Genomic DNA, 27,114 nt, shown 5'->3' with positions numbered 1-27,114 from the left:
CCTCCATAAATCTTCGTCCGCGAAGCCAAGCCAAAGAAGAAGAAACTATAGAAGTGAATTTGGAAAAAGACATCTGCAAAGGATTGTAAAGGTCTCATTAAATTGTAATAATATTGTTCATCCTGAGTAGGAGGATGTAAATGAGAACTAAATGTATCCGTCATTTCAGGGGGCTTAATGTCTACAGTTATAGTCAATGGTGTAGTTGTGTGGAATGAGAAAAATGTGTCCATATTCCCTCTCATTAGCTGATTTCTACTGGCAAGCTCCTCATTAAAAAAAAAGATAATTTCACTTAACATTTGAAAGAAGTTGCATAATTGCATTGGATTATGAGACAGGTGTGTGCCTTATTATTTTGCCAAGATAAGTATGTGCCTTAGCAAAGACTTACTAAAAAAAATTAATTTACTCAATTATATTTAACTAAATTTGGTCTAGTTGGGTATTTAGGCAATGCTGCACCAATAAACACATTTCATAATTGTCAGTAAAGTATCATGTGTTCATAGGTTTTGTCTGTAAAAAGTAACCCAGAGGCAGGGGCCCTTGTAATTTCACTTCCTGGAACTTGTGATTTGTGGCTCCACGGAGACTTGTGAATACCACCTAAACGTCAATTTCTGATACTGTGCTTGCAAATAAATGCTAACAGCAAACTTCCGCTCAAAGTTCTGTACTTGAAAATGCTTCCACAAGCAGACTCCTTGTGAAGTCTGCAAATGTAGCAAATCTATTGGTATGGAACAATAATCAGCTACATTCGGTTCAATATTCCTTGGAATATTTGAATATATGATCTAAGTTGCTTATATTGGAATACATTACAGTACAGTGCATTCAAAGGGACTTCAGCATTCAATGTCATTTACACCTTTTACTTATTCACTAATTTAAGTGACTGACACCCTTATTTCTGTATATTTAAAAAGGCTGGCAAAAGAGTACAGGACATTTTTTCCATATGACAGCAGCCTGACTTTGCAATGCAAGTCTTTAGTGCCTTTGGCAGAGCCACTTTGTTCCGAAATATTTGCGGCTTTTTTTAATTCTATGCCTTCTGTGTAAAAGATGCTGACACGGAATGGGGGGAGGCGGGTGTTGTCATTCCAGTCCCAGTTTTTTTTTCTGGCAGCAGAGGTAGTAACAGCACTGGTATGTCATCTGTGTAAAAGGGGCAATCCGGCATTTCAACACCATGATAGGAAAGGGTGCTGTGTACTTTTTTTTTAGTGTATTTACTGCTAAGCATTTAAAACTTGGGCAAAACATGTAAGTAGGACAACAGGAAAAATATTTTTTAATAATAATACCTCTATCCCACTCTCACCCGACATCCCACTGCCTGATCTCCATTGCTGTGGGCCGCTCAAGGAGAGCAGTGAGGGCAATCACACAGTGTGGATGGGTGTCCAGTGCCAACCTAGCAAGGTATCATTCCCAGTACATCACTGATTTAACACTAGGTCTACCAGATTGAGCTGCAATTATACAGCAAAGATAAAAGGCAGAGTCAATCTTGGAGTCAGCGAGTAGTTCACTAGGGAATACCTGAACGGCAGGCACTTGGGGTTTAGCAAGCTATGCAAGCTCCCATAAATACAGAAGTCTGAAATAATGATGCATCACTGTTTCATTAGGTGGGTGAAGCACTGATGTGTTGCTAGGAGAAGAATGAGAGATGATTTAATTCACAAGTACATAATTCAAGGTTTTGACAGGACAGATGAGGGGTGGCTGGTGGTCTTTTAAAATGGGACTTGATCATTCATGAATAAGATAAAAAGTATGTATCAAAGGGTATTGAATCTGGAACTCTACAGAAGGAAGCTGAATGTATTCAAGTCAGTTGCTAACAGACCTTCAGATATGAAGGGAGAGGAGATTAGTGTTAGGGTGTGGCATTGTGATAAAAGACCATCCCCACACTGATCCCACTGCCCTGCTCTCAGCTGCCCCCAGGTGTTTCTCGTCACCTTGTGCTGTGTCCTCCAGTTTGAATAGTCTGAAGCCTCCAATGTTATATTTCATTATCTTTCACCAGCCCCCAACAATAGATAATAGTGATTAGTAAGGGATTACTTAAAGTGGTCTTCCAAAGGCGCTATTTGCCTTGGTGAGTCTGTTGTCTATCTCGTTGTCGATCCTAGCATCCGATGAAATGGTGCAGCCGAGATAGGTAAACTGGCTGACCGTTCTGAGTTTTGTGTGCCCGATGGAGATGTGGGGGGCTGGTAGTCATGTGTCCCGCATCGGACTTGTCAGCCACAAACGAGCCTGCAGCTGACGTGGACATTTACCCCTCCATAAATCTTCGTCTGCGAAGCCAAGCCAAAGAGAGAGACTTAAACTGGTATGTGAATGGGAGGAAAAAAAGTTTGTAAACCACTGCTTTAATCGTACCTAATTGACTCGTTATATGCATGGTTTCATAACTCCCAAAGAAATGGGCCAATGACAATTTTTCTCAAGCAAAATATTTCAGTAATAATTGGGTCTCGAGCAGTGGCTCTCAACCTTCCCTTCCCACTCACCTACCACCTTAAGTAATCCCTAACTATTCACAGAGCAGCTATGGCATAGGGATTACTTAAGATGGTAGGTGAGTAGAAAGGAAAAGTTTGAAAACCACTGATATAGATCAATACTTGTAGTAGGCCTTCCCACGCTCTTTGATAAATTGTGTGCATGTAGTGTGTGTGCTACATGAAATGTGGAGGTAGAATGACACACCATTTGAGTCGAGGTCGAAGACTGATTTATTGCACTGCTTCCTCTGTTTATATTCACTCCCTGACTCTAACAACAGAGTGACGTCACCATAACGCCGGCCTCTGGCTGGCATTCCCGCCATTGCCCAATGTTTCCTGCCATGTGGGAAGTCACATAGGATGACGGCTGTCAAGATCACTGCATTCGTTCACCATTTTGTGAGCCGAGTCGTGACTCGATGAGTGAGCTGATACACGATGCCCCCCCACTCTCCAAGAACTGGCGATTGGAGTGTCATTTGCCATTTTCAGTGGCCTAACTCTGCATCTGAGTGGCAACTGGCTGGCTGATGTCCAGTGGGCCAGTTTTACATGGTCAAGGGTGAAATTTTCCTGTTTGCTAGCCAAGTCCACTACATACGTCACCCCATTCTGCCTGATGACTTTGTACAGCAGTTGCAGGGGTACCCTGTGTGCTCCCTTTTGCACAAAAATGTACTCATAGGTTTATAAGTCCTTGGGGATGTAGGATTTGGACTGGCCGCGCAGCAGGGGCTGCAGAGGGACCAGGATACCCAGTCTTTCCATCATTTTAATGCATCCGCGGGGATTTCTGGGTCCTTGGCAGCATCCAAAAATTCCCCTGGGATCACCAACAGCGTGCCGTAAATAATTTCCATTGCACAAGCATTAAAGTCATCCTTTGACATGGTGCGTATCCCAAGAAATACCCAGGTCAGTTCATCTGCCCAGTTGGGTTCCTTGAGCTGGGCCATCAGGGCTGCTTTTAAGTGTCTATGGAACTACTTCACCAACCCATTGGCTTGTGGGTGATATGCCACGGTATGGTGGAATTGGGTTCCCAATAGTTTGACCAATATCGCTCTGAGCCCCAAGGTAAATTGCACTCTCCTGTTAGAGGTCAGATGCTTCGGAACTCTGAACCTGGACACCCAGGTGTTGATTAGTGTCCTGGCGCAGGTTTTCGTGGTCATATCAGCCATCAGGAGTGCTTCCTGCTACCTTGTGCAGGAGCCAACCATAGGTGGTATCTCACCCATTGGGAAACCAGTAGTGGCCTTATGACATTGATGTGGACGTGGCTGAACCTACATCGCACTGGCTTGTATGTCTAGGGGGTGCTTTAACCCTTGGACGCCTGGCTGAGCATATCGGTCTTGGCTCACTAACTGACATGCTTGTGGAGCCTGTGCCAGATGAACCTGCTAGCCATCATCTTTACTGTGGTTCTGATGGCCAGATGTACCAGGTTGGTCACCGTGATGAAGACCTGCTGTCTCCATGCTGTCGGTACAATGGGTTGGGATTTTCCGGTGAAGACATCACAGAGGAGTGTCTGGTTGCCTTCACAACCACTTGGTGTGATTTGAACAGGCCAAGGCTCAGTTTCAACTATGACAGATCACAGCCGACGTCACGAGGTATTACCACGTGGTGAGCTCGCTCAACAAAGAAACTACCACTGGGATCATCGATTTCCTCCGCAGCAAAGCGAATATGTGGCCCTGAAAGAGCTTCTGACCCACAGTTTCAGGCTCTCGAAGCATGAGCGCGCAGCCCAACTGTTGCACATAGATGGTTTGGGGGACTGGGCCCCTTCCGCCCTCATAAGCGACGTTAGCTTTAACCGATAGACGCAAACCTTGCCTGCACTTTGAGCAGATCTTCCTGGAGCAACTACCAGAGGAGATCCAACTTCTGCTCATGGAGGAGGATTTCAGTAACTCCAGGAAGGTTGCCGTATGAGCGGACATGCTCTGGAGAGCAAAAAGAGACACCGGAGTCGTGGTGGAACAAGTCGCAAGGCCTCGCATGCAGCGGACAACTAGACCATCATAGTCGGCAACAGGTCAATGGACCCCCCCCCCCCACCCCAGTGAGCAGTACTGCTTCTATCATCAGCGGTAGGGTTTAGGAGTCCCGTCAATGTCACGCGCGTTTCAAGGAAACACTGCAGCCGACCGTCATTAATGGCTGTGGCGGATGGCCAATTTGACAGCCTCCTCCACAGGTGGGACTCCCTATCGGGGCGACAGTTCCTGGTCAACACAGGGGCCAAGATCAGCGTCCAGCCTCAGCCTTCAACGGACAGCGAATAATTCCAATACAAGAACTTTTGGCACCTTCAACATACCACTTTGCTTTGGGGACAGCTAGTTCACGTGGAAATTCACCCTGGCGGCAGTGCAACAAACAGTCTTGGGAGCGGACTCCTCAGGGCTTATTGCCTATTAGTGGTCTTCAAGGGGTGGCAGCTAGTACACTCCAAGATTATCTAAACTTTCTCCCTGGGGGAGGCCAAACTACCCATGCCCCAACTACATTCTCTCTCTGCTGCAGTTTACCTCAGCAAAACTAAAACACTGGGTGCGGCACCACATCCTCACAAATGGCCCACCTCTCCATGCCAGGGCATGTCACCTCCCTCGACAGTCCCTGGGCATCCCCCCTGCACATAGTACCAAAAGCAACAGGATGATGGAAGCAATGTGGGGATTATCACTGCCTTAACGAGGCCATCATGCTGGACAGGTATCTTGTGCTCCACATATAGGAGTTTACTGCAAACTTGTGAAGGCATGGATATTTTTCAAGGTTGACCTCATCAGGGGCTATCACTCCACCCTGAGGACATTGCTAAAACTACCAACATCACGCCCTTTGGTTTGTTTGAGTTCCTTCGGATGCCCTTCAGGCTAAAACAAAATGTGGCTCAGACATTCCAGAGACTGATGGACATGGTGGGCCAGGATCTCAGGTTTGCGTTCATTTACCTGGACAACATCCTGATAGCCAGCCGCAACTGCAAAGAACATGCAGACCATATAAGCAGCTAGGCACCCGACTCACTGAATTTGTCCTTATCATCAACCCAGCCAAATGCCAGTTTTGGCAAGAGATTTCCTAGGCCTCAGGATTAATAGACATGTGGTAATATCTCTGCCCGAAAAGGTAGAGGACGTCAGGCACTTCACCAATTCACACACAGTGAAGGACCTCCAGGAGTTTATTGGTATGATTAATTTCTATCACCGCTTCATACCGGCAGCAGCCTGCATCATGCACCCATTATTCTCGCTCATGGCAGAGAAAAAGGTCAAGTGGAACAAAGAAGCATCAGAAGCTTTTCAGAAGGCCAAAGACACTCTGGGCAATGCCATACTTCTGGTGCATCCACGGACAGATGCCCTGACCACCCACAAGGTGGATGCATCCAACTCAGCGGTCAGGGGGTAATTAAGCAATTGATCGATGGACACTGGCAGCCACTGGCTTTCTTAAGCGGCACCTCCAGCCCCATGAGCTCAAGTACAGTGCCTTTGACCATGAACTCCTGGCATTGTATCTAGCAGTCTGATATTTTTGGTATTTTCTGGAGAGGAAGAATTTCAAGGTTTTTACAGATCACAAGCCATTGACTACATATCTGAGTGTCTGAGTTCAACACGGATATTGAACATATTGCCGGAAAGACCAGTGTGGTGGCCGACGCATTACCTTGGCAAACTATCCAGGCAATACAGATTCTGTCCTGGATGTTAATTACATGGCCCTGGCCCAGGCACAGCAGACTGACCCTGACATCCCTGTGTACAGGATGGCAGTGAAGGGACTCAAGCTAGAAGATGTCTGTGTCGGCCCCGGTGACCAGAACCTCCTGTGTGACATTTTGACTGGTAAGCCTCGCCCCATTATTCCAGTGGCTTGGAGACGACCAGTGTTCAACCTGGTGCACCCAGTCATCAGGACCACCGTCAAGATGATGCCCAGCAAGTTAGTTTGGCATGGCCTCTGCAAACAGGTCAGTCAGTGGGCCAAATCCTGGACAAACTGCCAGTCATCAAAGGTGCTGCCACATGTCAAAGCGCACCCCCCCCCCCCCAAGCCATTCAGGCCAGCACAACGAATACTCAGTCATGTGCACGTAGATATTGTGGGACCTCTGCCGTTGTCATGAGGGGCATGGTACCTGTTGACAATGGTGGACTGCCTCACAAGGTGGCCAGAGGTAATCCCACTGGCAGAAACCTCAACAGGAGCCTATGCCAGAGCCTTTATAAATGCATGGGTGGCACGGTTCGGAGTCCCGGAGCACTTAATACCGGACAGTGGTGCACAATTCACTTCAGGGCTCTGGACAGCCTCCTGGGGATCCAACTCCAGTACACCATGATGTACCATCCCCAGGCCAATGGGTTGGTGGAGAGGTTCCAGAGGCACCTAAATGCGGCCCTGATGGCCCGGCTCAAGGGACCGAATTGGACTGATGAACTACCGTGGGCCCTCCTGGGGGTCTGTATGCATCAAAGGAGGATTTCAATGCTTCAGCAGTGGAAATGGTGTAAGGCACACCCCTATTCATCACTGGGGAATTCCTAGCGGCCGCCAGAGATATGGACGAACCACCAGCAGAAACCCTTGAAAGACTGAAGGAACAACTGGGCACGTTGACCCCAGTATAGCCCACACTTCACGGTAAACCAAAATGTTCATCCCCAGGTACCTGGAAAGCTGCAGGTATGCCTTCGTATGACAAGGGGCACACCAGGCGCCGCTGCAGTGGTCCATACGAGGGGCCCTACCAAGTGGTCAGACACAATAGGTCCACGTGTGCTGAATATTGGCGGAAAGGAAGAGACTTTTACTATTGACTACCCCAAACCAGCACATTTGCATATCAGTCAACTGATCACCTCGCCACCTCCACGCCTCAGAGGCAGACTGCCCAAAACCAGAGACAGCGCCTGGATCGCTGGTTCTTGCGGGGGGGGGGGGGGGGGTGTGTGTCATGTGGCAGCCCACTATCCGATAGGGGAGAGGTTAAGGGGGAACATTAGGCAGAATGTCTTCACACAAATAGCATTAGTGGTTTAGAATGAGCTGAAGTGCTGAATCCAGACTCAATTTTAGGTACGTGGATTGGAGGCGTATGGAGGGATATGAACTGTGTGCAGGCCAGTGAGACTAGGCAGAATAAATAGTTTGGCATAGGCTAGAAGGGCCAAAAGGCCTGTTTTCTGTACTGTAATATTTTATGGTTCTGTGGTTCTAAGCTCAGTTGATAATTGCCAGTAAATAACGACCTTGTTAAAGAAACCAAATCCTTTGAAAACTATATGGCTACTCCGCTGTCATTGCATAACTTTAGTACCGAAAAGAAAAGACTTTAAGGGGAAATAAATTTGTTTCTGATATTGCTTAAAGACATGTTATTCCCTTGGGTTATTATTTACTCTCAGTTCTTTAGTCTTTGCTGATATTGCACGTAAAGTTCACAAATTAATTTGACATATTTGCATTCACATGATTTACTAGCATCTCAAATATATACATCAACATAGGACATGAGTTTGGCTCCTCACTATTTAATGCATTTATTAATATAATCAGAGTATTGTTTAAAACAAAGTACTGTGGGAATTGCCAGAACACTTTCTCTTGTATACCTTCCAGATTTACAATTTCAAATTCATGCTTAGCTTTTGTTATGGTTTCTTTAAAGAATGCCCATCAGTGCATGTCTTTCGTTCTAATGTATTACTGAGAGCTCAGAAAGCAGATGTATAGTTCTACACTTGTAATTATGAACAAAAATATCCTTAATTAAGAAGTGTATTGTGAAAAAATACAATCAAATGTGATTAAAGAATGTTTTAAAATGAAACAATTTATAGATATGCAATTATTTAAAAAATTTACATGCTGTTGATTTAGTTCCAAATATTGAAAGTAATTTGTTGTTTAAATGTCTTTATTTATTTCATGTAAATATAAATTCATATGTGAGGAAAAGGTTTGATATTAAGATGTTTCCATCATGAAATAAATTAAAATTTTGTCCTGATTTGTGAGAAAAGCTGCATCTGTATAAGATGGATGTAGAATGTGGGAGAATATTTCATTGAAACTAGAATTCAGCTATGTTTTTCAACACTATAAATTGGGGGGAAATCTGAAGGTAGGAAAGGTTGACAGTTTGCAGAATAATTCACTATCTGGGAGAAGAATCAGAGGAATTTTCAATCACAAATTGTATACAGTTTGGGACCAAGACACTTTTTTCATATATTTGCCCATGTGCTCCCCAATTATAAATAAATAATCAAATAATTCATGTGTAATTAAAGTGCACATTCCAGATTTTATTCAAGGCTATTTGTATACATTTTGGTTTGACCAGGTAGAAATTACAGTACTTTCTATGCATAGTCCCTTAATTTCAGGGCACCATTTGGCTTTGCAGGTATTTGTGAGTGAGTATGTATTGTTTAATTGCTTCATTGGTGCAGGTTTGCTTCTCAGCCTTTGATCACCTTTGGAGTCTGTAGTTGCCATTTTTCAACCTGAGGACAGGAGTTATGACAATGAAAGTCAAAAAAGCCATTATGAGGCTGAAGAAAAACAAGAATAAAATAGTAAGAGATATCGCCCAAACCTTACAATTACCAAAATTAACAATTTGGGCCATCATTATGAAGAAAGCGTCCTAGTAAGCTCAGTAATCACAAAGAGACGGGTATTCCAAGGAAGACCTCCACTGCTGGTGACAGAAGAATTGTCAAACTATGTCCCACAGACCAGAAACTCTCTTCAGGAAGCAGTTGTAGATAGGTCAATGACTCTGAAAGATGCAAACAACGATTAACCACAGAAAAGATCACCAGATTACTGTTTGCCAAGAAGTATTTAAGTGCCTGCAAAATTCTGGAAAGAGAGTTTGTGAACAGATGAAACCCAAACCTGTGTTAGGGTTTCAAAAAGCAAAGTGTAGAGGCATAAAGGAACTGCCCAGATCCAAAGCATACCATCTTTCCCATAGTATGTATCTTGTAGTGTTTCCTCTGTATTTTTGTTCATAAAGTCTTCTGCAGACAGTTGTCATTGACATGTCCACACCTGCCTCCTGAAGGCTACTTCTGATCTGTCAGAGATACGTTTGGTGATTTTTTTTTTAATATATTCAATGAAAATTCTTGTCATCAGCACTGGAATACCAATCCCTTTGCGATTTCTGAGCTCACTAGTATGTTTTTTCTTCTTAATGATGTTCCAAACTGTTGATTTTGGTCATCCTAAGGTTTGGATGATGTCTCTTTGTTTTATTCTTGTTTTTCAGTCTCAAAGTGGTTTCTTTGACTTTCATTGGCATAACTGATCCTCAAGTTGATTAAAAATGGCAACTACAGACTCCAAAGGTGATCAAAAGCTAGAAGCAAGGCTACTTTGGTGGAAATGAGAAAGGATCTAAGAAGAGTGGATTGGGATATGTTGTTTTTTGGCCAGGATGTGTTCAGTAAGTGGAAGGGCTTCAAAAGTGAAATTTTGAGAGTGCAGAATTTGTATGTTCCCATCAGGATTAAAGGCAAAGTTAACAGGTATAGGAAACCTTGGTTTTCAAGGGATATTGACAATCTGGTTAAGAAGAGAGAGGTGTATATAGGCAACAAGGAGCAAATGAGGTACTAGAAGATTATAGAAAATGTAAGAAAATACTTATTTTTACCTTCCTAATTTCCTTCTTATAAGACATGAGGTTGCTTTAGTAGATAATGTGAAGATACATCCAAAGGCCTTCTACAAGTATGTTAAGAGTAAAAGAATAGTCAGGGACAAAATTGGTCCCCTCGAAAATCAGAGTGGTTGTCTATGTGTGCAACCTCACATGATGGGGGAGATCTTAAACAGTTTTTTTTGCCGCAGTATTTATTCAGGAAACTGGCATGGTGTATAAGGAAGGAAGAGAAACAAGCTGTAGTGGTGTGGAGCATATAGAGATGAAAGAGGAGGTGCTTACTGCCTTACAGTGAATAAAGGTAGATAAATTCCCTGGGCCTGACATGATATTCCCTCAGACCTTGAGGAAGACTAGTGTAGAAATTGTACAAGCCCTGGCAGAAATACTTAAAACATTCTTAACCACGGGTTAAGAATGGTGCTAGAGGTTTGGGGGTAGCTTATGTTGTTCTGTTGTTTAATTTCCTGGTTTATTTTTGGTGTATTTTTTTTTTACTGGCTGGTGAGTCTGACGTCAGTAGTAGGTAAATTATTGGAAGATATTCTGAGAGCTTGGGTATTTGGACAGCCAAGGGCTGATTAAGCATAGTCAGCATGGCTTTGTGGGCAGTAGGTCATGCTTAATGAATCCTATAGAGTATTTTGAGGAAGTTAACAAGAAAGTAGATGAAGAAAAGGCTGTTGATGTTGTCTACTTAGACTTTAGTAAGGCTTTTAACAATGTCCCACATGAGAGAAGAGTTCAGAAGGTTCAGACACTAGCTATCCATGGAGAGGTTGTAAACTGGATTAGAAATTGGCTGAATAGGAGAAGACAGAGTGTGGTAGTGGATGGTTGCCTCTCTGTCTGGGAGGCCTGTGATTAGTGGTGTGCCTCAGGGATCGGTGCTGAGACCATTATTGTTTGTTGTCTATATCAATGATCTGGATGGTAATATGGTCAATTGGATCAGCAAGTTTGCTGATGACACTAAGATTGGAGGTGTTGTGGACAGCGAGGAAGACTTTCAAACCTTGCAGCGGGATCTGGATCAACTGGAAAAATGGGGCAGAAAATGGCAGATGGAATTTAATGTAGACCAGTGTAAGATGTTGCATTTTGGAGATCAAACCAAGGTAGGACATACACAGTAAAGGGTAGAGCACTGAGGAGGGTGGAGGAACTAATTGATCTGGGAATTCCCTGAAAGCAGCATCACAGATAGACAGGGTTGTGAAGAAAGCTTTTGGCATCTTGGCCTTCATAACTCAAAGTACTGAGTATGTGAGTTAGGATGTTATGGTGAGATCATTCATGAGGCCAAATCTGGAGTTTTGTGTGCAGTTCTGGTGTCAAACTTCAGGAAAGATATCAGAAGGATTGAAAGAGTGCAGAGAACATTTACTTGGATATTGCTGGGTCTTCAAGAGTTGAGTTACAGGGAAAGATTAAACAGATTAAACTTTATTCCTTGGAGCGTAGAAGAATGAGGGGACGTTTGATAGAGGTTTACAAAATTATGAGAGGTATAGATAAAATAAATGTGAGTAGGCTCTTTCCACTTAGATTAGGAGAGATAAATACAAGAGGGTGAATGGGGAAAGGTTTGAGGGGGGGGGAATTTCTTCACTCATTATGGAAAGTGGTGGAAGTGAGGAACGAGCTGCCATTGAACGACATGCTCACTCTTAAGTTTTAAGAATAAATTGGATAGATAGATAGATGGAGGTCTGGAGGGTTATGGAATGGGTGCAGGTCAGTGGGATTGGTGGAATGATGTTTGTAGTTTTCTATGGTTCTAGCTCTCTTATACATGCAGCAATTAAACATATCCAAGTAATCACAAACACCTGTGAATCAAAATGTCCCAAATATTATGAGGGGACTATGTATAAAAAGTGCTGTAATTTTGAACGTCAAACCAAAGTGTAAACATCTTGAACCTGGAATGTGCATTTTAATTACATGTGAATTGTTTGATTTCAAGTTTAAAACTGGAGCACAGGAGTAAATAAAGGGAAATAAAAAGTATCTTTGTCCCAAACATTATGAAGGGCACCGTAACACAACACACTGAAAAGTTATTGTTCCCTTGCACAGCTCCAGTTTTTGCTGACTGAGCTCTTTTTTATGGGAGATATGAGGCACTTGAGATCATTATTTTAATAAGCCAGTACGACACTGAAATATTTTCTTGTGAACACAAGCAATATGGCAACTAATTTGGCATGGGTCTCACAAATGATTTATTTTCTTGCTTGTTCTGGAAGCTGGAATGTGCTGCCAAACTATGTGGAAACATAGCCTTGTGGCTGAATTTGAGAGTTGTGTTTATACTGTTCCCCATGACTTTGACAAATAAGCTGATTTTGGACATGTGGTCTCTCTGAAATGCTATTCAAAGATGTGGAATCCAACCAAGACCATGACATTTGTAAAAGTTTGCTTTGAGGAAGCAGCCTTTCCAATGTTCCTCTGCTTGATGGGAGTTTAATTTATGGGATGTCATGTATTTGTGGTATTTGCATTGTGTTATTACTTTGAATCACTTTGATTTCTTGCTCTTTGCTACATTTGAAGCTCGGTAACATTTATTTCCAACATTTCCATTTCTTATTTCACGAGATGGGATCTTTCTTATTTGTGAACATATTGCTCCGGGGAGATAAAGATCGATTTATTTTCAACTATCAATATCTTCAAGTGGTTCAAAATTTTACAAAAGCATATCATTTTAAAATGAGAAACTCATGTATAGCCTCATCCATTCAATCATAGATATGGTTGATGGTAGATTATTACAAGGATCATAGTGAGAATATAGAGAGGAAAAGAGATTCATTGAAAGTAAACTTGCATTTATTGGATTATAGACAGGCCATTACATTGTTATATTTGTATTTGTTTTATCTTTTGGCATTCAGCTAACTAGGAAATACAGTATTTGTGTAATTTTCTCGGTTCTACTCTATGGAAAATCTCAAGGAGCCTAATTCATACAATAGCGAGTCTGACTCTTCATGTTGGTGATAACCAATGGTTTAAACCTCATTTCTAGTGTCTATTTACAGCTTTAAAGGGAACCTTCTTGTTTCTAGAGTGAATCTTGTAGTTTTCATAATGAATTTTGTAGTTTCTAGCTCTAAATTTGAGACTTTATTAGCATTGCCTTTCTTTTATCACACAGGCACACATTCTTCTAGACTGCGGAGAAGATAATGTTTGCATCCCAGCCCTTCAACTTTCAGCTTTCCCGTAAGTTGGATTATGCATGCTGTACATACACCTATTGACTCTTGGTGTACCTACTGCACAATTAAATATTTGTGTTTTCACTGTGACTTTGATGTGGTTATCATTTTATTATACGTCTGTGTAGTTTACTTGTGATTACTGGTAGTAAGTACCTGGTACTCCGAATTTGACTCTAAGTTGATAATAATTAAAATACAATGATGGTTTACCCTTTTTGTGCTTTACAGTGATGCACATCAAGTAATAATTGGACAAGAAAACCCTCTCGCGTTCATCATAAATGCCAGAAATGAAGGAGAAGGAGCTTACGAAGCAGAACTCAGTGTTGTCATACCATCAGAAGCAGATTACATTGGGGTTATTCGTAACAATGAGGTAATTAAAGAGGAACAGCAACTTCTGGTTATTTTATAGATTAGTAATCCAGAGATTTGGACAAAAGGTTTGGAGACACATGTTCTTATTTTGACAGCAGGGAAAATTAAATTGACCAGATTGTCCTAACACTTATTTGTTTCAGGAAATAAGATCTACCACTCTTGCCTGGTCTAGGCAAGATGCGATTCCACACCAGCAGTTGTTTTTATTGCTGCCCTCTGAAATGGTCCAACCAGCCACGGTTATACCTTCAAAGCCTAGAGTGTGGAAGCCTGTGAAGGTCAAGCACCGCCATAAGGTCAAAGATGGAAACTCTTAGACCCATAGAATCATATAGGTTGGAAATAGGCCATTGGGCCAAACTCGTCCATAGCAAGTCTTTAAGAATCTTCTTATGGCTTTGAAAATACAGCACAAGGTCAATTAGAAACATGTAGTTGATAGGAAAGAATTATGAAGCAGAATGTAAAATTGAACTGAAGTGTGTTTATTTAATTGAACTGTACCTTTTAAAGTTCATGGATGAGTTCAAAACTTTTAAAGCAATCGTAACAATGTGTTCAATTATTTTCTGAAAATCATTGCTATGTATCACCTTCTTTAATGGAATAGACACTGGATCATAGCTCTTTCCAAATAGGAGTTGCCATCCAAATATAGTTTTAACACCCATATTGGCTAATACTGTAGCATTTAATTCCTGTCAGGTAGTTTTGCATTTTCCACCATTACAGGACTTTGAAGGTTGTAAAGTTCCTGTAGTGCTACGTATCTGTACATCTGGTTGTTTTCTAGGCTTGTTTAATGCTCTGAAATGAGTCACATTAGAACTAGTCTTCAGACTGCAGTTTGGGGACTCGAACAGTGCACCATATACGCAGAGTTCATGTAAAATGTATTCTGCTAGTGAGGTCCCTTGCGTTATGCTGAGCTTTTGTTTATAACATGGAGCAATTCCTTATGGCCTGCAGGGAATAGCTGTTGCCACCTGCTTTATTGTATCCTTGCTGTTTTGTGGGAATGAACTTAAAGGGTTCCTTCTTCGAATTGCACAATCAACTATACAACACTATTTTACAAAGGAAGCTGTCATTGCGGGCAACCCTTATTGGAACGATGGCTATCCAGATTAACAGTTCTGCAGCTGAGTTAAACACTCAAAAAAAAATGTCTTCCTGAATTTGCACAAAGTTGATGGCTTTTGTCACCCTTTCTTTGTACCACAGTCACTGGTTGAGCTCAGCTGTGCCTATAATATAGGAAATACGACTCGGATGGTTGTCTGTGATCTGGGAAACCCCATGGCAGCAGGAACCAATGTAAGTGAAAACAGAAGACTGTTACAAATTATATAATAGTCATTATTGCACCCAATGAAAATACAGGGCAAAGTGAGAAAGCTAACATTCAACTCCATTCCACTTCCTTTTACCCTCTTTTGACTTTTCCATTTCCAATACTCCCCTTACCCACTCCAACATCAGCCCATCAACATTCCACTCCCCCAGTTATTAAACCTGCCACAAGAGTTGTGCTTTTGTAGTCTAGTGGACTGACCTCTACCTTCTAGAGGATAGATGGAAGTTCTTGAACATCTACTTATAAACCCCCTGAATGGACACTGGCTTTTGGATTGTGACTGATCTTATCACATCAGGAGATTATCCTTCCACAGCCTGCAGTTTGAGAGTATTCCCTCTTCTATCTCTTTCCCAAGATCCACAAAGTGGACAGTCCTGGTAGGCCCATTGTTTTATGCCTGCTCTTGCCCAATTAAACCTGCATCCCCACATCTTGACTTCATCCTATCTACTCTTGCCTAGTCCCTTTCTTCCCACATCTGAGACAGGTTGAATGCTCTCCACCATTTTGATAAGTTCTGACTTCCTGACCCTCATCACCTCATCTTCAAAATGAATGTGCAGTCTTTATACACTTTCATTTGCTAATCAGGAAGCCCTTAAAGTTCTCCACTTGGTTCAGCAAGGAACAATCCAAGCAGTTCCCCTTCACCAGCTTGGCTAAACCTGTTCTCGTCCTGAACAGCTTCCTTTCAGACACTTCTCACTTTCTACAAATCAAAGGTATAGCCATGGTGTGCACTATATCTGTCTTTCATTGGCTGTGTGGAGTAATTCCCATAGCAAACCTACTCGGGTACCTCTGTCCAAATCTGTTTCCACTACATCGATGACTGCTTTGGTGCTGCTTCCTGCACCCATTTGGAGCTCATCAGTTTTATCCCCCTTGGACTTGATTCCACCTGGTTCTCAAATTCACATGGACCAATTCTGACATTTCCCTTCCCTCTCTGGATCTATCTGTATCCTTCTCAGCAGGCAAATCATCTACCAACATTTACTGTCAGCCCACTCATTCCCACAGTTACCTAGAAAACCTCATCCCATCTTGTCTTCTGTAAGGATGCCATCTCTTTTTTCAGTTTCTCCATTTCCACTCCATCTGTTCTCAAGGTGAGGCTTTCTGAGATGTCCTCATTTTGTTTACTGTAGGCTTCCATCTACAGTGTTTTATGGAATCCTCACTCTTTTGTTTTTCCTCTATTTCCCAGACTTCTACTTTCACCTTTCCTCCCTCAGGGAATGCCTCTCTTCATGATTCCATGGTCCACTCACTCCTCCCCATCACAGGGTCTTGAATTAAAACATTAATTCTGAACCCATCCCAACCACCCTCCTAGATATGCTGGTAAACCCACTAAGTTCCTCTAGCATCTTATTTTGATTTAGCACTTTCAGTTTCTTGTGTCTTTATTCAACTCCATTTTAAAATGTTAAAATTCAAAATCTTTACAGGTTTGCAATTTTATAATGTGTGTCAGTTTCCTACAAGGAAGTTATGTACAGTATGAGTGCAAAGGTGATTACCTTTGTTGCAAATCATTCATCAAAATAACTTTGAGAAATCTTTACAGTGGGGAAATTGACACAAGTTTGGCTGAAGTGCAGAGGGAACAGGAATTCCAAATAATTTCCAGTCGACCACTGGAGCACTGTTGGACGAACAAAGGAATTTCAGAATTAGAATCAGGATTTATTGTCACGAATAAGTCATGAAATTTAGTGTTTTGCAGCGGCTTCATAGTGGAAACTTCCCAGTCTTAGTGCAGTTTGACATTGGCAGAATCATTAGTGTTTAAAATAGAAACCGCAGGCAACATCTAGAGTTTAGTTTTCAACATTCATGAAAGTATTAGATCTTCTCAATGCAGTAACTACTTTGAGATCACTTCCCAGGATTCTATTCAACGTCTCACATAATTTCAGCAGTCCGCTTCAAGTTGTTCATTTCTCACATCAATATCATGTATCTTCCTTTCCTGTGTAATATTAATACTGTATGTCACATATCAGATGTATACAATGACTAACAACTTTGAGCTCCAATTGATCCAATACAGTTCAATCTGTTACCTTGTTTTAGTTCTACATTTTTCAGATGTGTTATTGATTTACCTTAGAGACACGGAGTAGGGAAAGAGGCAAGTTGGCCCATCACATTCACACCAACCTGTGGGTACCCATGAGTATTCATCCATAGCTTCAGTGCTCAAGCAATTCATCTGCTTGGCTAGTCCCTTCCTAAGAAGGTGTCAGCGACTCTGCTGCCATTTGGATTGCATTCCAGGTACACATTACACTCTGGTTGAAAAAAGCTCCATATCAGATTTGGGCTGTATGGTTAGTGTAATGGTTAATGCAATCCTCTTACAGCCAGTGACCTGGGTTCAACTCTGGTGCTGTCTGTAAGGAGTTTGTACATCCTCCCCATGTCTGCATGGGTTTCCTGAGGCTACTTGGGTTTCCTCCCACCATTCAAAAAGTACAGGGATTGTAGGTTAATTGGGCACCATGGGCTCATGGGCTGGAAAGGCCTGTTGCCATGCTGTATGTCTATATTTTTTAAATATTAATTTTAAAAGATTCTTTCTAAATTCTTCGCCACTTGTTCTAAATCTGTGTTCTCTAGTTTTGTTCACCTCTGAAAATAGGAAACGTTTTCTGCATTTTGCTCTCTATCCACCTCATAATTGCATATTTGTCAAAATCATATTCCTTCTTAACCTTCTCCACTGCAAGGTGAACCAAACAAGCCTCTCCAGTCTCTCCCCAAAAAAACACTCCAAGGCATGCAACACCCTGGGGAATCAAGTAATGTCAAGTCGGGTTCAAATTTATTGTCAGAGTACATAACATACACATTCTTGTGGCCAGTCAGAATTTTTACTTACTGGTAATGTAAAGGGTACTCAAGAAAAATTATATGTATACAAAAGAGACAAATGTAAACAAAGAAAGAAATGTAAACAAACTGCAAATCAGAAAAAAGATTCAGGAATAAAACCTGTGCAGAGTAAGAATCTTTAAATGAGTCTGAGTATGGGGGCATAGCATCTGTGTCTTACGGCACCTCTACCTCTTCCCTGATGGCAGCAATGAGAACAGAGCATGTATTGGGTGGTGTGGATCATTGATGATTGCTGCTGCTCTCCACGTAGATTTTATTATTGGTGAGGAGAGTTTTACCTGTGACGTACTGGGCTTTCCATTCAGAGGTATTTGTGGCCCCATACCAGGCCGTGATGCAGCAGGTCAGCACACTTTCAACTACACATCTGTAGAAGTTTGGCAATGTTTCCGATGTCATACTGGACTTTCGCAAACTCCCAAGAAAGTAGAGGCGCTAACTTGTTTTCTTCACGATAACATTAGTATGCCTGGTCAAGGAAAGGTCCTCTGAGATGAGACTCCCAGGAATTGAAATTTGCTCACCTTCTCCACCTCTGATTTCCCCCAATGATCAGTGGATCGTATACCTCTGGTTCTCCTTTCCTAATGCCTATGATCAGCTCCTTGGTTATTGTTAGTACACCATTCAACCAAGTTTTCAATCTCCTTCCTGTATGCTGTCTCATCGTTCCTTTTTATAAAGCCTACCACTGTGATATTGTCAGCAAGTTTGTAAATGGTGGTGTTGTTGTACTGAGCCACACAGTCATAGGTGCAAGGCGAGTAGAACAGGAGTCTCAGTTTGCAACCGTGGTGCTCTGATATTGATGGTGATTGTAGATGAGAGATTCTTTATGATCCACACTGATTGGGGTCTGGAGATGAGGGAATCCCAGAACAAACGAGACAGGGGGGTATTGAGGCCTTAATTTTGGAATTTGCTGATCAGTTTTTTTTTTGTGTTCCTAGATAAGGGACGTATCAGATAAGATATGCACTTTGCAATAATAAACTGATAAGAACAGATACTACACTTGATCTTAGCCAAAAGGACGAGAAGCGATCTGCTGATCAGTTTTGAAGGGATGATGGTGTTGAAATCCAAGCTCTAGTCAATAAAGAGCATCCTGAAGTATGTATCTTTATGTCCAGGGTTTTGTGTAGAGCCAGTGAAATGGCAACTGCCATAGATCTGTTGCTGTGGTAGGCAAATTGGAATGGATCCATGTCGCTGCTCAAACAGGAGCTGATATACTTCAACACCAGCCTCTTTTTTTTAAAAAAAACCTTCATCACAGAGGATGTGAGTACAACTGGTTGGTAGTCACTTAAGCAGGTTATGACACTCTTCTTGAAGAGTCTTTAAATGAGACTAAGACCTCTCTGCACCCTCTCTATTGCTGAACAATGAAACAAATTTCCCAGAATTTATTCTGGTTACTGAATGTGTTGAAAGAGAAATAAAAGAATGGGCAAGTCTAACAAAAGTCTATGAAATATATATGCCTAGAATTCCTATCATACAGATTTTCAGAAGAGGTATTTGAAGCAAATCGTATAGATGCACTTGGAGGAGGCAAGGAAAGAAGGACTTGATGGTGGGTTAGATGAAGACATCTGGGAAGAAGCTGGTGGCGAAGGTTTTAGCCAAATGGCTTTTTCTATCCTTTAGGCTCTTTATTAAAATACTGTTTGGTATAGGATGATGGTCTATAGTTGCAGCACAGATTTATACTATCAACCATCAGGAGTTTGTGAATTCAGCAGATCCTACAATATATTTCATCCCAATGTAAAACATACCACTGACCACCATACCTGACTGATTCCCATGATTGACTGACAAATCTTTGTAACTTTCACTCTATTGCATCAAGTGGATTTGTAAATAAGATTTATCATTTCCCACCCTTCAAAACTGATCAGCAAATTCTAAAATTAGGGCCTCAATAACACAGCCTCAATACCCCTCTGTCTACTTGGGTCTGGGATTCCCTCAACCCCAGACCCCAATTAGTGTGGATCGGAAAGAACCTCTTATCCACTATCTCCATCAGTACCGGAGCACTGCAGGGCTGCAAACTGAGTCTCCTGCTCTACTCACTTTGCATCTATGACTGTGTGGCCCGTACAATAACACATTTACAAATTTGCCGGCAAATTGTTTTAATTTGTTTTGAAGCCCAAAATCCAAATATTCTCCATCTATTGTCTAGTTGTCAGAGGAAGGGTGGGGGAGCCCTATCTGTCATGTGAACTAATGAGGCTCCTAATCTGCATGAATTAATATATTTATAATGCTGAAGAAGGTGAGACTGAAATGAATGCGGTTTCTTTGGTTCTGTAGTTCATAGCTATGGTCCACTACAGGAGTTGGACTCAGTAATTCCAACAGATGTTGATGTCTAATACTTTAATCTGATTTTTTCCTCCTCCAGCTGTCAGTGGGGTTGCGTTTTTCAGTTCAACACCTTGAGATGGCAGATGTCAATCTCACTTTTGACCTGCAGATTAAAAGGTGAGTTGCAAATTGGCCCTGATTTTCATCCTTTGATTAAAAAATGCAAAGAAGGAAATGGCCTTCACTGGATAACTTAAATGAAATCCATCGATCTGCCTAAACTCAGTTTGGATGACTTTCTGGAAGAATATACTATTCCCCACATCATCTACATGTAACCAACAACAAACATCATATTTATTGCAAAGATATTGAGCTGATTCTCAGCAGCTATTTCAAATAGCTGCTGGAATTTCTGAGCAAAATGATTTTGCATTTATTGATAAATTGAACTTGACATTTACAATAAGCCCAGACCATTTGAAAATCTCTTTGTGTGTGTCTGTGTGTTCTCTCTCTCTCTCTCTCTCTCTCTCTCTCTCTCTCACTCTCTCTCTCTCTCTCTCTCTCTCTCTCTCTCTCTCTCTCTCTCTCCATAATGCTATTCCTGTTTACATTGGCATAGTTGTTTCCCATTGCAAATGCCTAGTTTTGCACTTCTCTGTAATTTTCCTGCTTCTTGCACCACCATACATCTCTTACTTTGTTTCCTGAAATAATTCCCCCAGTGATGAAATGTTCCCAGTACTGTTCTTTACCTTTTTAAAAAATGACAACTTTGTCTTTGACTTCTGCTCCACTATAATATTATTAATCAACACTGCTAGTCTTCTTTCCATCCCGAACATCTCTTTTTAAAATATTTTTCAGTTCAACATAATAATCCTACATACAGTCCACTAATATATCAAAAAGTTTGTCATATGTACATATTACAAATTAATATAAAATATTTTTTTTAATCCATCCCTGTTGATTTAACATTATTTCTTAAAATTTAATTCTGGGTAGAAACCAATTGTGTTACGTTATACCAACCCTTGGTCAATAACTGTCTAATTTGATATGATCTAGGACAACTGTAATTAAACCCATATATAATCAATTAATCTTTAAAAAAAGGAATAAAAAGAAAGAGGGAACAAAAAATAAATAAACCTAATCTACCCCTTCCCTCTAATCAAGGTTACGTTGTAGAAAAAAATGTAAAGATGTGGATCAAATAGTGACCTTCAGAAGCTAGACAGAGAATCGCTGGAGCATCCAAATTACTTAAATCTGCCAATCATGATTGTGTTCTACGAATGGGGCCCACATCTTTTCAAATTGAAATTTTCTATCTATAATGTTGTATCTAATTTTCTCCAAGCTTAAACAGGACTTTATATCATGTATCACGTCTGGTTTTCAATGTGGTAAAATTTAAAACTTTCTCTTGAGATGCAGACACAAATATATCCGGTTCAGGGGAAAAACCAAACAAGACAATTAAAGGGCATGGTTCCATTTTGATCTTAAAAATCATTGATAAAGATTGAAAAATATTTTCCCAAAATCTTCCTAAATTGGGACACTCCCAAAGCATATGGATGAATGAAACTTCAAAAATGTTGCACTTCTCACATCTGCATTAAAAACAAGATAATTTAAGTTTGGACAGATGTATTCTGTATATCACCTTAAATTGTAATAAACAGTGTCTTGCACAAAATGAAGAATCATTAATCAGAGTACCAATCTTCATCTGAGAATCTTATATTGAGATCATGTTCCCAATCATTCTTAATCCCAGTCATTGAGGCCGGCATTAAATCCAATAAGTCATTATAAATATGATATTAATCCACCATGAACAAACTGTAAATTAAAAAATATATCAAGAATATTGGAATTTGTGATATGAAAAAATGTCATTTTGACTGAACAAAATTCTTATAAAAATCTAAAGAAATGTCTATTAAAAAAATTAAATTTAGCTAACAGTTGTTCAAAAAAGAGGCAAAGTTATCACAAATGTTTAAAAAACTTTTGATATCTAATCTGTACCATTCCTTAATGTCTGCATCTAATACGGAAGGCAGAAAAAGATGTTAATTTATAATGGGGATAGCAAGAGAAAAACTGTTATAACCAAAAAATGTCCTAAATTGAGCCCATATTCTCAACCTATTTCTCATTATTGGATTATATATCGATTTAGAAAGGGAAAAGGGTAAAAAGGAACCTAAAATTGCCAATAGATTTTTTTTAAAACTTCATTCGCTAATTTATCAAAATGTAATAATGAAACTAAATTACGTATATTATTCACCCAATAATAAAATTGAAAATTTGGAAGTGATAATTCCCCATTGCTTTTAGTTTTTTATTTATTCGTGGTTGTTTTCTCTGCCATATATGTGAGGAAATAAATGAATCTAATGAGTTTTTTTTAAATTTGGGAATAAAAATTAGTAAGGCTTGAATAAGGTATAGAAATTTAGGTAAAATGTTCATCTTAATTGAATTTATTCATCCAATCATTGTAATATGTAGTGGTAGCCATCCTGATAATACTTTAATCTGATTAAATAATACTGTATTTTCAAGCATGTAACACATACATGCATATAGCTTGCAGAAAATAATAAATTGTCTAAAAATATTTTCATATAATGCGCACATGCATATACCGTGCAGGTATGGTATTCTAAATTCTGACTGACTGTATTTAAATAGAACATGAGACAAAGCACGTACCAGTGTGTGCCACAGTTAATGTCCTGCAATTAACACACAATCAACTTTCCCCAAAGATGTCAATCACCCATTATATAGATAATATCCTGCTGCAGTACATTAACAAGCTTTGGAAAGGAATCAATTAAATAGATCCGGAGACCGGATTCAGAGTTAAGCAGGATTTTAATTCTAATGTTGTCTCCTTTCTCAGGGATGTGTCTGGACAATTAACATTGATAAGGTGCAGTTCCCTAGCCAGAATGTCCTGTTTATAGGAATACCATGGCATTCAGTATGAAGAGACATTCCCAAAATCAAAATTTCCCACACTTGCTATAAAATGTACCTGTTATTTCATTGCCGCTATTACATTTTCATGCTCACTATAATATTCCCACGCTCATTATAGGTTGCCCACGTGTCTTTCCCACAGTCGCTATAAATTGTGCCCATACTTTCAATACTGCTATTATATTTCCATGCCTGGTATAAATTGCCAGTTAGACTTTCCCACGCCCATTCTTAATTGTGCACGCTCTTTCAACATGTAAAAATATTCTAGTATAGCATGCACACACATATAATATGCAGGTAGGGATGCCTGGTTAGTAAAATATGCATATAACACGTACATTATATGCATAAAAATACAGTACTAAGGAATTTTCTTTCAATAGATTTTTGACTTTTCATAATTGTAATTCCCAAGTATTGAAATTGGTTTTTCACTACTTTGAATGGAAAATTAGGATAGATTGAAAAAGATCCCTTTAAAGGTAATAATTCACTCTTGTACAAATTTAATTTATAACTCAAACACTGGCCAAATTGGGAAAGCATAGTTAATATATTTGGTATGGAAAACTTTGGATTGGATCATCTGTGTAAAGAAATACTTTATGCTCAACTCCATTTCTAGTTATTCCTTTAAATTCTCTGCACTGTTGGAGGGCGACAGCTGGAGGTTCCTAAACTATATCAGAAAGGTCTTAAAGGGCATCCTTGTTCCACTATGCACCCTAAATGTCTTCAATTATTGTGAATTAGAATGAATTGAAGCCATGGCCATGAATATAATAATATAATCCAATTAATGGAATGTGGACTGAAATTAAATTTCCCTAAAATAGAAAATAAATATTCCCTGTAAACACTCTTTATCCAAAAATATCCTTTTCAAGCCAAACTTCTGCAATAGCTACGACAACAGATTCCCACTTGACTCTCTGTGTATGTATTTCATTTGCCTTAACGACACACTCCATTCATTCAAACATAGGTAGAGTAATCAGAATGTCACAATATAGTTTCAAAACATACTGGGGGTCCAGGTCAATTGGGTGTACATTTGGCGGCACAGACTCATGTGCCGAAATGCCTTGTTATCTTGCTGTATATTTTTTTTAAATTCCATAATTTCCATTTATCACTGTAAACCCTTCAACTGATCTAGTACAGGGATCTCCAAAGTGGTTGATATTGACCTCTGGGGGTTGATGGGATTATCCAAGGGGTCGATAAATGCTCGGGGGTTGAAAGGGGATCGATCATGCTTGGGGAAGGGGTCAATTGAAGCAGGGGCAGATCAATAGAAAATGGCGTCTATGGCAGTAGTAGCTAACCTCTCATGAGAGCAGGCCTTAGTTGCCGCCATGTTGTATTTGGCTTCGGCCTTTTAAAAAATTTAGGGCGAATAGGAGGACAGACTGAGCGTAGAAGATGTTTGCGTTCTTCATACCTTTGGTAGCACCTCACCCCTCCAGTCCAGCTCCAGCACCCCACCCACCCCAAATCCAGCACTGGGATTCCATGCCTGGGGATCAATGAAGATTCCATGAAGGGGTCAATGGTCTTAAGGGTTTGGAGACTTCTGATCTAGTATCAACTGTCTCAATTTCCTTTTGCCTTCTGGTCTTTTGATGTAATTGTAAACTTCACAAAAGATTAGCATGCAGGTATAGCAAGTACAGGGACACAATCCTTTAACCGGAACCCTTGGGGGACAGTGTGTTCTGAATTTCAGATTTTTCTGGATTTCAGAAAGCCCACCCAAATTGTGCTGCCATATCCACCCCCACCCCCTTCCAGTCACCCGGCCGTCTCCCCCGGCAGTCTCCTCGGCCGCCGGTCCCCACGTCCCTAACCCTATCCAGTTTTATCCCCCAAGTCATCAGGCTACTGAATTCCCAGAACATATGTGGATAATGCACAGTGTACTTTTTACTGTATACATCTCAATATTTCAATGTGTTTAACTTCTATTCTAACTTGTATTCGTGTAAATATGCTCCATGGTCCTGGAGAAATGCCATCTTATCTTTACCATGCGAGCATGATATGAATGATAAATAAAGGTGACTTGACTTATTTGGAATTCTCCATTTGAGAGAACAATGAAACCAAAATCATTGAATATTTTTACATAGAAAATTATAGACATTTGAACTATAAGAAATCAAATGAACTGGAAACCAGCAAGATTGGATCAGCCATGATCTTGTTGAACAGTGGAAAGACTTGACGTGTGACTGCTTTATCTGTTTCTTCAGTAAATTTGCAAGAGTAAACTCGGCAGCTCCTATGAATGAGTTTAAAAGAAAAGCAAATATAATAATTGTCATTTCATATGCTGATCAGACTAATAGACATTTTTCAAAAAAATTTAATGGTGCCGACTCTGCGTACAGCTCTGTGACGTGAGTTATCAATTACTCCTGTGCAGAACTATTAAAACTCAACCCCTGAACCATAGAAACAAACTTACCTGTGAATAAGGATGTGTTAAGATTGCTAGCAGACCTCGCAAATGGCAGAAACGGCAGTCTCTGTCAGACCATGGGGCCTTTAAACAGCCAACGCTCACAGAAGTTAAACACCACGGGAGTTTTAAAAAGCCAACCAATGGGCCTTTTAAACTTCGCAGGAGATGCCAACAGCAGACGCTCAGCCCATTTTAACATCACAGAAGATTTAAAGAGACATTGCGGGGACGACTTAACTCCATGGGAGATACGTCGTCGCCAACCCACAGGCCAGTTAAAGAAGAAAAACCTGTCTATGTGGACGCAGAGGGTAGCTACAGGTTAAGCTAAGATGTTGGGTACTGAGGCTTTCATTCATCAGAGAGACATCAGGGGGTGTTGTGTGATGTTTCACAGAAACTTAGTTAAACGAGGACATTTCAAACATGGCGCTACAGCCCAATGGCTACTGACTAAACACCAGGAAATACCAGGGGAGGTGGTGATTGTATCATCATCAATTTATTGTGGTGCACAGACATGACAGTTATATCCCAGTCTTGTTCCCTTGATCTTGGACATTTGGCGATCAAGTGCCACCATTTCTACCTGCTGAGGGAGTTCACCACCATCATCCTGGTTGCAGTGTACATTCCACCCCAGGCTAACATCAGGCTGGCACTGGAGAGGCTGAGCACTGGGATTAGCAGCCAGGAGAGAGCTCATCCTGATGACTTCCCAGTCATTGTAAGTGAATTAATTCAGGTCAAAACTCTAACAAACTACCACCAATGTGCGAGACCAGATGAGTCAATAAACTCGACCACTGCTACACCACCATGAAGAATGTCGACTGAGCCATATCACGACTGCACTTGGCAAGTCTGATCACTTGGCTGCACTTCTACTCGCAGTATAAAAACAGAGACTGAGGAGTGAGAACAGTGAAAGTATGGTGGAGGGAGACAGGTGCATCTGAAGGGCTGCTTTGAATCAATGGACTGGACCACATTCATGAACTCATCCTTAACGAATATGCAACATGTGTCACCAACTTCATCAAGCCCTGCGAGGTTGAACGTGTGCCCATGTGCACATACCTAGAGTTCCCCAACCAGAAGAATCAGAGAAATTTCAGCCTGCAGAGATCAAGGGAATTTAAGGCTGGGGATCCAGATCTCTACAAAAAGTCCAGGCACCA

At 40.8% G+C, this 27,114-nt stretch overlaps 1 protein-coding gene and 1 pseudogene across 2 annotated transcripts in view; one reads left to right on the top strand and one right to left on the bottom strand.

Annotated features, from left to right (window-relative positions):
• The window catches only part of itga8 (integrin, alpha 8), a 284,139-nt gene that overhangs the window by 160,949 nt on the left and 96,076 nt on the right, over positions 1–27,114 (top strand). For both annotated transcript variants that reach the window (XM_069914329.1, XM_069914330.1), the window contains exons 19-22: positions 13,415–13,482; positions 13,710–13,857; positions 15,087–15,179; positions 20,549–20,628. In XM_069914329.1, the coding sequence (XP_069770430.1) occupies positions 13,415–13,482; positions 13,710–13,857; positions 15,087–15,179; positions 20,549–20,628 (389 nt within the window). The remainder of the gene's footprint in view (positions 1–13,414; positions 13,483–13,709; positions 13,858–15,086; positions 15,180–20,548; positions 20,629–27,114) is intronic.
• Positions 19,043–19,174, bottom strand: LOC138752068 (U2 spliceosomal RNA; annotated as a pseudogene).

The sequence above is a fragment of the Narcine bancroftii genome, chromosome 1 (assembly GCF_036971445.1).
Source record: "Narcine bancroftii isolate sNarBan1 chromosome 1, sNarBan1.hap1, whole genome shotgun sequence".
NCBI lineage: Eukaryota > Metazoa > Chordata > Chondrichthyes > Torpediniformes > Narcinidae > Narcine > Narcine bancroftii.
The sequence above is the reverse complement of the archived record's forward strand: the minus strand, read 5'-3'. Positions and strand labels throughout refer to the sequence as shown.